The 14,108-nt window shown below is 38.2% G+C and overlaps 1 protein-coding gene across 1 annotated transcript in view; it reads right to left on the bottom strand.

Moving 5' to 3' along the window:
• Positions 1-6,650: 6,650 nt before the first annotated feature.
• The window catches only part of LOC134540111 (HEAT repeat-containing protein 3), an 82,999-nt gene continuing 75,541 nt past the window's right edge, over positions 6,651-14,108 (bottom strand). Inside the window, exon 13 of the mRNA XM_063382606.1 lies at positions 6,651-8,421. Within this exon, the coding sequence (XP_063238676.1) occupies positions 8,287-8,421 (135 nt within the window). The 3' untranslated portion in view covers positions 6,651-8,286. The remainder of the gene's footprint in view (positions 8,422-14,108) is intronic.

Genomic DNA, 14,108 nt, shown 5'->3' on the forward strand with positions numbered 1-14,108 from the left:
TTCAGATTTTTTTTGTTTAGATATGAAGTGTTTTTCTATTTCAGCATATAATTAATCACAAACCTTTTGTATGAAATAGTAAACTAAATAATGTGTTTTTAAATTTATTAAAAAAAAATAATTTGTTTCTGAATTTGTCAATATTCAGCTTTCAGCTGATTTGCAAGGTTCCCCATATCTGTCGAGATTCAGGTTTAAGCCGAGTCCACGAGGTTTCCGATAGTGGTGCACCGATATGACTTTACCGATTACCGATTCGATTACCGGTTATCAGAGCAATAATCGGCAGATACTGATTCAGTTACCGATTATAATGAAGAAATTTTTTTAAGTGTAATAATGCACACAAAAATTTTTATTCCCATGTGAATTTAATAACAAGATTAGGTAAAATTGAGAATACAGTTATAATAACAGTATAAAATATATATAAAATACACTATTAAGTCATTGCAAAGTGTAAATTAAATTCTATTTATATTTTTTTATTGTAAACAACTTGAACTACAGTCTAATAATTGTAATTTACAGTGGATAAGTTTTTGTTGCGGAAAACTTAGCATTATTATCGAATATCACATAAGGTTGCATCGAGAAATTACCGTTTAACAATGTTAACCTGTTGCTATATTTTGTTCACTTGAGTTTGTAGAAAAATGTTTCCACACTTCACTTTTTTTCTCCCTAGTCGCCATCTCACTATAATTATATAAAAATGACTCAAAACCAATTCTAGCACATGTGATTTTATTAATGTTGACTGAATTTATAAAATTATAAATACTTTTTCACTTTTCACGTCACATACAAATAACACAACGGATAATGTTACCAAAGACGCCAATAACGAGTTTGTAAAAAGCAGTGATAAACTCTGAAAGGTATCGGTACCACGATTTTGAACCGCTACTATCGACTCGAAAAGATCGATTCTCATAGAATCCACTGCAACTGCTTGTGGTATTTTGATTGCGTGCCATCTATTTTACGTCTCTGGCTATAGGCAATGTACAAGGCCACTAGACAGAACAAAAGACGAAACGTAAATAAACGTGTAGGAAAAATGTATTTTTTTATTGTTCGAGGCAATGAAATTTATTAAACTTAACGAAATATCTGTAATCTTGATATGACGGAGTTAGATCAATTTTGTAATATATACAAATATTACCGTATTTCGTCCTAAAATGTGTAACAAAATATTACACGGTAAAAACCTACTTAATTACGACGGGACGTAGATAATCAGCAAAGTAATCGTTAAGATAATCTCCGATTACGATTAATCGGTAAGTACCCATAATCGCCGATTACGATTCATCGGTATCCGCATCGGTGCACCACTAGTTTCCGATATATGCTGATATTCAGATTTCAGCTGAAAAGGTAAGGATATTTGTTGATTGATATTCAGCTTCAGCCATGTCACAAGGGATCAACACTGATGTCAAGGCACTAAAAAAAATATGCAAAACTCAGTTATTTTATAACTCGGTTAAACAAATTTTTTAAGCAAAATTTTCTCTGAACATTTACTTAAGTTCAACAACTTTATAAATGAGGCAGGAGTCAAGGAGTCATAATCATATTGTGAACAAAATGCCGGCAGCGATCCAAGCCAAGCCGGCAACGTGTGTCCCGGCAGAAAGATTCTGACCTGGATGTAGCCGTGCCTGCGTGTTTATTCCCCGTGTTGTCGACCAATCACAGTGCTGCAGCCAGCCTTCCCTCACATATTGGGCCCCTCTCTTCACACTTATAACGCAAAATTGTTTCATTTGTTTTAAGTCTTAAATTAGTATTGTTATAGTATTTATTAGAAACATCTTAACTATTTGTGCAGTATGTCCCCGCATGTGTGTCACACATTTTGTACCAATTTTGGTTTTTAAAAACATGTGCAAGTATTCCACTTTTGAGTGGGAAAGAAATTAACAATATACTGCATGGCTCAATATTTTCGTAAATAACTATCACGTGTGTAAAAGTGTAATTGGTATTTTAATATATAGTAAATTCAGTAAGCAGAAAATGTGTGCATTAAAATGTATCGGCGTTGTGTGTGAAGCACTGTGATCGGTTCCACCATGTCTGCTGTCCAAGGCTGTTTGCGGTGCTGGCATTCGGCTAGAGTAGGGGAATTTAAAATAAACCAGCCAGTTTGTGGGTGGCCATGTCTCGAGCAGTGCTAATAGTTCTTCCCTCTTTCGCAGTTGTCTACGCAATCTTTAAAAAGTTTTTATAGCACATGTAGAACATAATCCACCCATGACTTGTTTTGAACTGTGCCTCAAAAATATTGTTTTCACCTAACTTTCAACTGCAATATTTTATTACATACATGGCAGCCATTATCTGCAATTCATGCCGCTGTTGCAGCAATCCATTTTTGATGTGCAAAAACTTCCTAGTGTTAGTCTGCGAAAAGCACACAGCGAAGAAATGGGTTCGGAAGTGCAAAATTTCTCTTTCTCCAGCCCCGCACAAATTTTTCGCTGCCTGTAAACCTCTCCCGACTATCCTGTCACATTCAGCGTATCGCTGGTAGTTTCAGCACAACTGGTTTTTAATACAAGGAAAGGACAAGAAAAAGCTAGACACCTTTTCTTTTTTGGGAAAGGGGATGGTTATAACACAATTACAGTAATGGGAGAGAAGTAGGCGGGAATAGGAAGGTTCACAAAGAGGGTAGAGGACCTCTCACTTGCTCTTGTGTGACAACAAAGGGGAACAGAAAGCAGACAAAAGATGAAAGTTAAAGTGTTTTATTAACAAGTATTTTATTAACTGGTAGTTATTTGTGATAGTCTGATCTTTTCCATAACATGTAATAAAAACTGATAAATCAGTAGGAACCAGTTATTTACACACAGTAAAAATGTTAACAATACATTTCATGCAGTAAATTTGCTTTGACGCACTTGGCGTATTTAAAACCTAGGGCTTTACAGTAGATACTGCCTGAAAGTTTTTCAACACTTACTGTGAACTTGCATATCTTGCACCCTCCTATGTTACAACTCCTTGTGGTGTTGACCTAGACCTTATATACTTTCCTAGGCTTTAAATGACTTAAATACATGCAACAATTATAATGTGGATGTTTAACCTTTTTTTGCTAATTGATAATTGTTTTTTATTGTTTATTAAAAAAATTCATTTTAAATACAGTACACTCCCTATTTAACGCGGTTGTCGGGGGACATAACTTTTACCCGCGTTGTTTCATAACCGCGATGTTTCGATGTGACCAAGGTCAAAAGGCATAAAACACCGCCTGTGTTCTAATAGGTCGGCAAGCACGCACAGTATAGACGGCCCGCCGTTGTGCGGACTTTGCATCCGCAGTTTTCACTAAACGCGGGTGAAAAAATAAAAATAATAAATTTTAAAGATAAATATTAAACGTTGAATTGTTTTTATTTGTCCGCGTGCCGCGCACAGTTTGTCGCACGGCCTACGAGCGTGCCACACGCCGCCATACACACGTGCGGCACACAAGCTGCTGCCAGTCTCGTGGTGTCAGCCACAGTAGTATCTGCTTCGTCAGTGTCCGTAACAAAGTAAGTGCAGTGTGTGCGGTTACACACGATTCTGTGGTCGAAGTCTTCTAAAAAGAAAGGCCATAGTGATACTTCAAACCGAATATGAATCGCAAAGTACCGAGTTTGATTGACAAAATAAAAATTCTATATTTACTTACAGATAGCTTGTCTTTTGCAGAAGTAGGCCGCAGATACAGGAAAAAACGATTCTAACATTCGTACAATAAAAAATAAAGAATCGTCTATCGTGTCAAGTGGTTAAACTTTATTATCCATGCTTACAGTAAATTATAAATGGTCACGTGTGGGAAACAAAAATTGTGCCAATTTAATTTTAGTGCAATCAGTGACGCCGTATTAAAAACCGTGTTAAACTATGTCTTTCACCAAACGCTGTGTCGAGTTGCTGAGTGTGTGTGGCTCGGATCGGCAAGTGTTATATTCCCTAGCTTCTGGTTAAAGGTCGGGAGACCGTTACACATAAACATTTCCGAGACTTGTTTACTACCTCACGGCAAAAGTGGTACAGTATGGTTCACGTAAGTATTGGACCACTGGGAATTCCTGGGGAAAGATTAAAAAAACGCTAGCTGATTTACTTTACTATTTAATGTTAAAACATTATACCAAAGTAAAAAGATGAACGTGTATAATACAATGAATTACCCAATAATATTACGTCTGTAGGTTTAAGTTGTAACAAAACATTTATATACAGATGTCCAGTAAAGTACCAATTAAGATTCTGGAGTGGAATTTTAAACACCGGACTACCTGATTTTGCCTTGTACGCAGCGACGCTGCTCAGTCAAGTGACTCATGCTCTGCCTGTGTGCTGCGTGAACACATTCCCTCCCCCACTCCCCCTGGTGTTTCTGCCCGCTCTAATCTCTACCTCTCTCCATGTTCTCGGCTAGCCTCTCCCTACCCAGCGCTTGCCGACAACCAAGCCTATCCAACATCAATCCCCAGCCGAGTCACGCTGGATAATGTCACTGGATGGTGGGCTTTATCAGGTCCCCTGTCCGATGCTTGATTTGTGAGATAAAGCGATGTTAAGAACTAGTGTTTCAGAAAATATGACTGGGCTGGATTGGACCATAATTTGAAAACCCTACAAGATAGAGGAATAATGTACGGAGATATCTTGTTTAGAATTTCACTGCGGACATTTTCTACGCCTAGGCTTTTTTCTGCCCGATGCTTAGTTTGTTAGTTACAATGCAAATTTATCCTAATCGGCTATCAACCATTTATTCCATTATTATTCATTTCTGACTGGGGGACATGGTTTGACCCGCGAAATACCCGATTCCGCGATCAATCGGGGCGCGAATTACCGGGAGTTTACTGTAATTCAATCTACTGATATAATTGTATAACTTTTCCAGCTTCCCGATGATAAGTGGTACATATGTAATTTGAGTAAAATTTGTTTTTATGTACTGACATCATCCCGAGCTGCATCCTTCTGAGCCCGAGGTGCCACCACCTTCCCCCTTACAAGCTGCGAGCCCCCTCCTTCCACCACCGCCCGCCGGAGTGTGTGTGTGTGTGTGCGCGCGTGTGTGCGTGCGTGCCGGCCGGCCCGCGCCCGCGCCCACCAGTGTGACGTCAGTGCTCCGTTCCCGAGAGTAGCCGAGCAAGGACGAACCGGGCAGTCAGTCACGATTGCTGCTAGAGAAAGGAGCTTCACGCAGTTATCATTTTTCGGAGCATTTTAGTGATACACGGGCTACGTCACGGTCCTGAAAACAGAGTAGCCGGGTCCACATGCCTGTTATACATGTAGTGGCACCCTAAACATCGACGGACTCGTCAACCCCCATTGTGGTAGCAGTAGCAAATTTATTTCCCTTTTAAGAAGTTTTTAGCATCCAGTCCCTTGAAAAAGATCTTAACAGGGTTTTACTGTCTTTATTTATTGTCTATATACAGTTTAACAATTTTACATCTTAAGAATTTCTAATAACAGTGATTGGCTATCTTGGTAGCAACAACATAATATTGTGTGTGTGTGTGTGTGTCCAAATTTGCACCTCAATATTAAATTACACAATACGGAGAGAAATGAAACTTCATAGAAAGCAAACACAAAAGTACAGCACAATATCACACGAAAACATGTTTTTGTTTCTCTGTGTATGAACGAAGTCAGTGATGTTTTATAATAATATCCGAGAACCAAACACCTGGCGATGTCGCCAACAAAGCGAACACAGCTCGGTGCAGCCAGTGACACCTGAGATGCAGCTGGCAATATTTCATTATTTACCGTAGCTTAAAATGTAGTTTCCAGCATATTAAGATTAACGTATGGATTTCTGCTGCGGATGTTGAAATTGGCAAATATACAATGTCACCAAATTTGTTTGCGCTAATGAACCGTTCCAATATATCAAACTCACGGGGTGGCAGGAGTTTTTTCCAGCATGTACATAGTACACGAGACACGGCATTGATAGTTTTGTATCTGATAGGTAAAATATCAAGCCGCAGGTTCCGCAGTATTATTCTGATTATGTTCCTGTGAATAACTAACTAGATATAATGGAGCGATCTAGGTTGCTTGCAAGTGTGATCATGAGGAAGATGATCATATCCCCAGTACAAGCAAACTGTCGCAAAGCACATCGGTGAATGTAATATATTTATTTTTTGACAAGAATGAAGATAAAAAACTTGTATCTGCAAAACTTGCAGAAAGCATCTGAAAACACCCTCACGTGAGTTATGCTTATTCTTTAAAATGATTTAATTTTAATATGTACTATTTTAATTAGGTAACTATTAACTCAGACACAATGATGTGCATATTAATTAATTAATATAAGTAATTTCTGATATGCTAGGAATGACTCCTGAAGTATGGCTACATATTAAGCTAAACTGTAAATAATCAGTACCTTCCAATTAGTAATATCACACTCGTGTGTTTGATTTATTATATATATTTGGTTAACATTTGAATGAAAATAATCCAGTTATATACATTTTTACAAAACCAGTGTATTACTAATATAGAGATGTTTGTAAAAATTTTTTTTTTTTAAATATTATTTGAAAAAAATATATATATATATATATATATATATATATATATTCAAATTAAAATACAGATATCAGACTGTGAAAAAACTGCAATTATTCTGTTGAAAAGTTATAACTTCGACTTCAACCTTCGGAAGTTTGAAGATTCACAATTCGACTTTGACTTACACCCTAGAAAAGTGAACTTTGAACACTGCTAATTTACTAGTGGTATGAGCGATTTGAAAGTGGAAATGAGTCAGTTGAATACAATCAATGGTAAGAACACCCTTTAACCTCAAAAACAAAACAAAAACCTGCAAACAGTGGCAAATATGGTTAATTCAAAACAATTAACTATTTGAGAGCTTAACGAAGAACTTTCCATCTCTCACGAATCTATGTGAAGCATTTTAACACATAATTTGCAAATGAGATGGGTGAGTGCAAATTCTGTCCCCCGACTTTTGGGCAATGAACAAGGGAAAAATCGTGAGTCAGTTTGCAAGAATCTTCTTGTAGTTCTGGACTTCATGGCTAAAATTATAATTGGAAATGAAATTTATGTGTATGGCTATGACACTGAGACGAAAACTCAGTGTTCCCAATGGAAAATGAATAGCTCTCCTTGTCCTAAGAAGTCACGTCAGTCAAAGACAAATGTCAAGGTCATGCTCGTTTTTTTCGTTGGTGAGGGCATAGTGCGATAACAATTTACAGAGAAAGATACCTGAAATATGGGCCAATGGCTTCCTCCATCACAACAACATGCCGTGTCACACCTCACCTCTGATTTGCGAGTTTTGGGCAGAATAATCTGTTCCTGTCCGTCCTTATCGACCTTACTCTTTGGATTTAGCAACATGATACTTCTGGTTCTTCCCAAAAATGAAAACAGTGTTAAAAGAAAAATGTTTGACACAGAGAGGCCCTCGACGGAGCAGCTGAAGGCCTCCAGGAAATGTTTCCAATCACGGAATCAACCTTCGGATAAGTGCATCGCTAGCCAACGAGAGTATTTTGGAGACTAATTCAAATTTGATGTAAGCTTATTATTTGTTCGTAATAAAATTATTCACTGTATTTTACAGCAAATTAATAGTAAAATCACAGAACACATGAATATGACGTGTAAAAATGAAATAAATGAGTATATTACTGTATTTACTTTTGGCCAAACAAATATTCAGTGATGTTGATCCATGCAAAAATCTTTAATTAACAGCAATGATTTAAACAGTTCTAGCAACTTAAAAAAACATAGGCTACTATCCTGCTAGGGCTTTATGGTAATTCAAAACAGTCTATGTAGTAGGATTTTGGGATTTTTCTTAAAAAATTTCACATTTTATGAATAAATATTTAAAAAAAAAGGGATAAAAGAAGCCAAGCAGTATACCTTACCCAGCTAAAGAAACACACAAAATGAAATTATAGTCAGCAAAATCAATGTTATATGACAAGAAAAAGTTTGATAACAAATATTTGCCTACACGTTTATAGTTAGCAGATAGTGCGACGAAACCTAACATTCAGGTTGCTCTATCTTCTTCATTGTACAACAGAGTGTGAAGATTGAAAACCATGATTGAATCCAATTTAAGATAGTTGACAGGAATTCCACAGGGAGTGAACTAAACTGAAAAATGAATAACCACATATCCCTACAGAAAGTGTAATATTCGCGAGCAAGTGGAGGAGACTTGGAGCTCTAGCGAGGGCAGCCGTTGGACGGGGCACGAGCCGCGAGGCGCCGGCCCTTGTAGGCGATGAAGCGCTTCAGGTTGGCGTTCACCGTCGTGACCACCAGGTGGTGGTCGCCCAGACACTTCCGCTGCTGACGGACCTGTGTGCACGCGTACACACAGCTTCCTTCTAGCCTTCACCTACCATCATTACAAACATGTAGTCATCGCAGCCTTGTTACGCTGAACTAGAACACTAACCAACTGCTACTAAAGCCTAAACAAAAATACAAACCAGCATTGGTGAGAAAGCTAGTAAATGTGTTTAGTAATTTAACTAATGTTACATTTTTTAAATTTAATGAGAATCACTTTATCCACTTCACTGTTGAAAAAATAAAGTATTAATGTAATGTGAGAAGTGTGGACAACAAACTGTTTGCACACGAAAGGTTTCGGAACTGTTAGTTGTGTACATTATCAAGACAACTTTCCACACAGCACGGCTCTTGTGCATTTTTGTACTAGTAATGGTTACAAATATAAACAGAAGCATTACCAGAACTATATCAATTGACATTTCGGCCTCCTACTACCCTGTTTTATCGCATAATCGTCGCACGCGCATAATCGTCACACTCATATTTTAGGGTGTCAAAATTTGGATTAAAAAAAAAAACTCATGTAAATGTCGCATGAATGGCATGATGTGTTTAGTCCTGCTATTAGATTCCGAGTGCTTTGTGTAGGTATCTGTTCCGTATAAAACAATGTATTTTAAAGTAGAAATCTAATATTTTTTCGGACATTACCACTTACTTATTTAATTAACGGAAGTACGACGTTGTCCGACATGTAAATTTTCTTTTAAAGACGTTTTTAAACGTTATAACCTTTATCTGTTCGTCTGCGTCGCCACTTATAAAATGTAGCCAGCGCTAGTTGGCATCATTCATGTTTGGTTATGTTGCTTCCCGTATAGAGCGCGTACACGTAGTCAAATATCGATATCTTGCCAATTGCATACAACATGCGCTTTCTGTTGTTTACAGAGTTAAATGCATTTGATAGCCCGCACTCTTTCGCGGTGTGTACTACAATGATAGGTTACGCGTTAGTGTCTTGCGTTCAGGTCACAGATTTTGTTTTTCTATTGAAAGTTGAAGAAAGGTTTTTGTTGCATGAATTATTAATATAAATTGTTTGGCGCGCTCTTTTATACTCCACCTTTTTTTAAATAAACGTACTTTCCATTTTACCTAACAAAAATTTTTTTTTTACGCATAATTGTCACACCCCTACTTTTCAAACTTGATTTTAGTATAAAATGTGCAACGATTATGCGAGAAATCAGAGTATGTCCTGCACATGTACCTACATCTTTTACTTGTATTTTACAAACCAATATTATAAAACAATATACAGTTTCCTGCCAGCACAATTTATTGAAGTCGATTCCAGCAAATAATCTTTTTCTTAACTTAACTTAACTTAACTTAACTAACAGCTTCATATAATATAACTCAGTGTAGCATATAAAATAGGTAAATATCTTAGAAATGAACATTGGACAGTAAATCTGTTCCTTTATATATGACATGAAACAACTTGGTCACAGGCATAGAAGAATCTCAACCTTGCATATCCACATGAAATATAAACATTTCTCATTTCTTATACACATGGTGGTAAATTTAGAGCTTAAGTAAGATACAATTAGATATTAACAACATTTGCACTTATTTTACTTATACATATTTGGTGTTATTACTGTCCGTGACTGATGGGAAGATCCCTGCCAGGAATGCGGCCGCGAAGCGGAGCACTGACGTCACGAGGGACACTGAGACAACGGACTGTGTGATACTGTGCAAAGGGAAAACATTCACTCGACTCAACGAATACAATAGAATGGTGTTGCTTAGCACCACGAAATGGATGTATAGAAGCATCCGAAAAGGTATTCACTACGTGTGTTTACTTAACAAATAATTCCTAAGCAATTCTACAAAGCGATAACACAAAATAAGGCATGCTTCGATACTTTTCACATGCTTGAAAGTACAGTTACGAAAGTTATAGTACGACATGAACTCACCATTAATACTCAATTCCAGTTTCACAGACAGAAGTATGTAGAAGTCGTGTGTCGAGGGCCGCAAGTATGAATATCATATATGCAGTTGTTGACGAAATGTCTATATTGTAATATTTGTTATTGTATACCGGTGTTTACATAATTATGGTTTTTCAGACATAAATAAATATTTTTCCAACAGCCGTGCCAGTTCTGACTCAGAATCAGTATTATCACTGGGCACTGCAGCACATGATGACTCGTCAATATCAGTTTCACAGTCGCTGCGTTACTATCCAAGTTGACAATAATAATGCCTATCATGTCCGTAATAATTCCATCTTCTTCCAATATTCTTCCTCGACGTGCTGCACGTGTCTACAAAATCCCGCCAAGTCATCTTTCGTCAGTGATGAAATTGAAGTTTCTGTCAAGTCTTTTAAGTTTCGTAAGTGATAAATCGCCAGTGACATTCTTCTCTCTAACTAGTCTCTTGATTTTTCCCCATGCTAACTCGATTGCATTTAGACCACACATGTAAGGAGGCAGTCTGAGTACTGTGTGACCAAACTGATTAATTTTACAGTCTATTCTGTATGCTTTTTCTTTGGGCTTATGCAGTTCTACAAGCTTGTACAAATCGCTTTGCGCATGCTCTCATTGTATTCAACCCCGTTGTTCTTCAGCCACAGCATAATGTCGTTTTTTACTGCATTTTTGGACGGGAATTTGTAATACTCTAAGTGTCTTAAAGAATAATTAAATAAGTAGTTAAAAAGATTTGGAAACTCTGAATACTGGAGCCCACAATTAAATAACTATAAAAGTCAACAACAGAGGCGACACTAGGAGTAAACAAAGAAAATTTAGAGACTCCCTACGACCACTAGGGAGAAAAAGGATCGTTATTATAGATTAACTAAATAAAAACAACAGTTACGTCTATAGACTTCCTTATTTTATTAATCATTGTTCTTTCTTTTTTTATAGATTAAATTTTTGTTTGTAAAATCTGTTTTTCATGGATAAGTGACCTTACTTAAATTCCTCACAATTACACTTATTATATTATATTATATTCTTTAACGTTATTTATGAGAGGGCCGGCCCTGAATATATAACAAAAATTACAATATTTAAAAACATGAATGAAATTAATATCGGTAACTTTAAAGGTTGTACATATAGTCCTTGCAAAACATTATATAAATTTCCTCTTCTCGAACTGCTTTAACTGTCCGCTGTCTTAACTGGGTTACACTATTTTTGAGTTCGTGAATAAAATGATAGAATGTTGCGGGTATCACCCGGGGCTGTAGGTAGACGGTGATCGAGGTAGTAGGCCTAAAGATGGTGGATTCTGCTCAGGATCCGACTCTAGATGTTCTGGCAGAGGATTTTGGTTAACCCAAACTTGGAACCCTGTCTGAAACAGAAGTCCAAATTCCAAAGAATTAGACCTGTTTCCAGACAGTATACTTAAATGGCGCAAAAGGCCAATAGAGGGAAATTAAAGGGGGGATGACGTCAAGACTTAACAAAACAGGGTGTTGGTCCTGGCGCTCAGGAGAGGGCGTCTCGTCTCCGAAAACCCGAACCACGATGCGCGGTAGACACGGAAGTCATCATGATTAATTAAAAAAAAATATATATAAAATACTAAGTTTCTCTACTTTTAACTAAACTACTGACTGGTTACTCTTAATTTTAGATAGGGACTTCATCCCTCTAGTCTGAGAAGACTACATAATATACGATGCGATGTCGATGATTCGCCAAAGATCACAGTTACAAACGGTACCAGTCAGTCAGGAGGCGAGCACCGAAGTCCCTTCAGAGCGGGATATCATCAGTATATCAAGGGCGCGGGGTCTCTAGAGAATGGGAGGGGGGTAGGCTCTGAGCCGAAAATTACCGAGCCCACCCGAAGGTGTCTGGCATAAAAAAATTAGATCTTACTGGTGTGACTGCGCGACTGAGGCGCTATCTTTTGGTGGTGAGAAGAAGTACTAATAAATCGACTAGTGACCGACGAGTGTGTCAAGCTAGGGGGTAATGGAGTAACCAGAGGTGCCACCTAGCGGCCTGAGACATAAGGGGGAGAGAGGTTGTCGTTACCTCCGCGCGAGCGCTGGTGTCGGCGCTGCCGACGCCCACAAGTGGCGTTAGTGACCACAGCCGTCGCTAGATGTAGTTAAAGTCCAGAATCATCTCTGCGGTTGTCAAGCCTGAGATGGCCTTGAATTCGGTTAACGTCCCCGTGCGGTCGTCGCTCCTGGCTTCTCTTCTGAGAAGAAAGGGTGGGGAGCAGGGGGGGGATGGCTTCAAAAAACGCATGGTCTGTGGGACGCAAGGCCCACGGGATCCTCCTGTCGTGTCTTGCTGCTAGTGAACCTTATACCGATTCGTGACAGAGGTAGCAGGGCTCAGCACTGCTCCACGAGCTGCTGTAGGCAAAAGTAGTCACGCGGAGAAATAAAGTTACCGGCCCCTGACGTGCCTGGAGGCGGGAGAAATATTAGCCAGAACGCTAAGCTAGCATTAGGCTGGGAAAGAAAATCAGCTCGCCTCTGAGAACAGAGGCTGAGGGCCTGGCCGTAAAGAAAATAAGAGGAGTAAAAAAAATAAATTTCCAAAAATATTTAAGTTAATAAAATTTTAAATGAAACGTGCCTAAATCCCTAATTTACGGCACAACTTTATTAATCTCCATACTATGATATGGAGCATTATCCATCACAACTACAGCAATTGGTGGAAGATTAGGCAATAATATTTCATTTATCCACTTTTAAAAATTCACATTATTCATTTGGCTGTGGTAATCTCCCGTTGCAGTTCCTGCTTTCTAAATAAGCAGTGCATTAGGAATGAATCCATTCGCAGTACCTGCATGCAACAAAATAAGCCTTCTACCTGCGCTAGCATTTGTGTGAACTCTGAATTCATCTTCATTATGCCAGTATTTAGAAACAGTTTAATTACAGTATCTTTCTAACTTTCATCTAGATAGACAATATCTCTGCCAACTTCGCGGTAGTGTCGTATTTTGCGAAGGTAGTCATTACGCCATGTCACTATGTCCACTCTTTCGAGTACTTTACTCTTGGAACTGCACTTAATCCACTTCTGATCAAGCGATGTAGCGATCTTGGTCCCCATGGAAACTCTATTTTGTTCTTGATTATAAGCACCAATTTCGGAACATCTGTAATTTTCTTCTCGCGAACAAAAACTCCATGTATTGTATTTCTAATGATAACGCATCTATCGAAATCATCCACAACCATGGTAGTGTGTTTTCGACAGTCAATTCGGATTTTACCAGGTGTTGATAAAGAATTGTTAGTATTAGTTGCACTGTGTACTTTGTTCTCCTTTCTTATTCGTTTCACCGTTGGTTCGCTTACACCTACGTAATGAGCGGCTTGACGTGTTGCTTGAATCAAAGGAAACGCTAGGACACCTTCTTGAGCTTCATTGTCATACTTCTCAATAACCATACTTACAATTCCGCGTCCTTCACTGTGTATCACTTTCCTCTTTTTAGTTCCGCTAGAAGCCATTGCCGAAATAAAGATTGCAATTTACAGTGGCCACATTCACACGGTTACAAATACAAGTAATAGCAATTATAATTGTAACTGAAACAAACGTTTAGGTCTACTTGTCTATACAAACATTGGCATTCACGTGTTAAACTGACAGCACATTTCGAATCAAACTCGGCTTCCAGAGAAGAGGACCGATGTTTGCGCGCAAGACTTCACA

This window comes from Bacillus rossius, chromosome 16, assembly GCF_032445375.1.
Source record: "Bacillus rossius redtenbacheri isolate Brsri chromosome 16, Brsri_v3, whole genome shotgun sequence".
NCBI lineage: Eukaryota > Metazoa > Arthropoda > Insecta > Phasmatodea > Bacillidae > Bacillus > Bacillus rossius.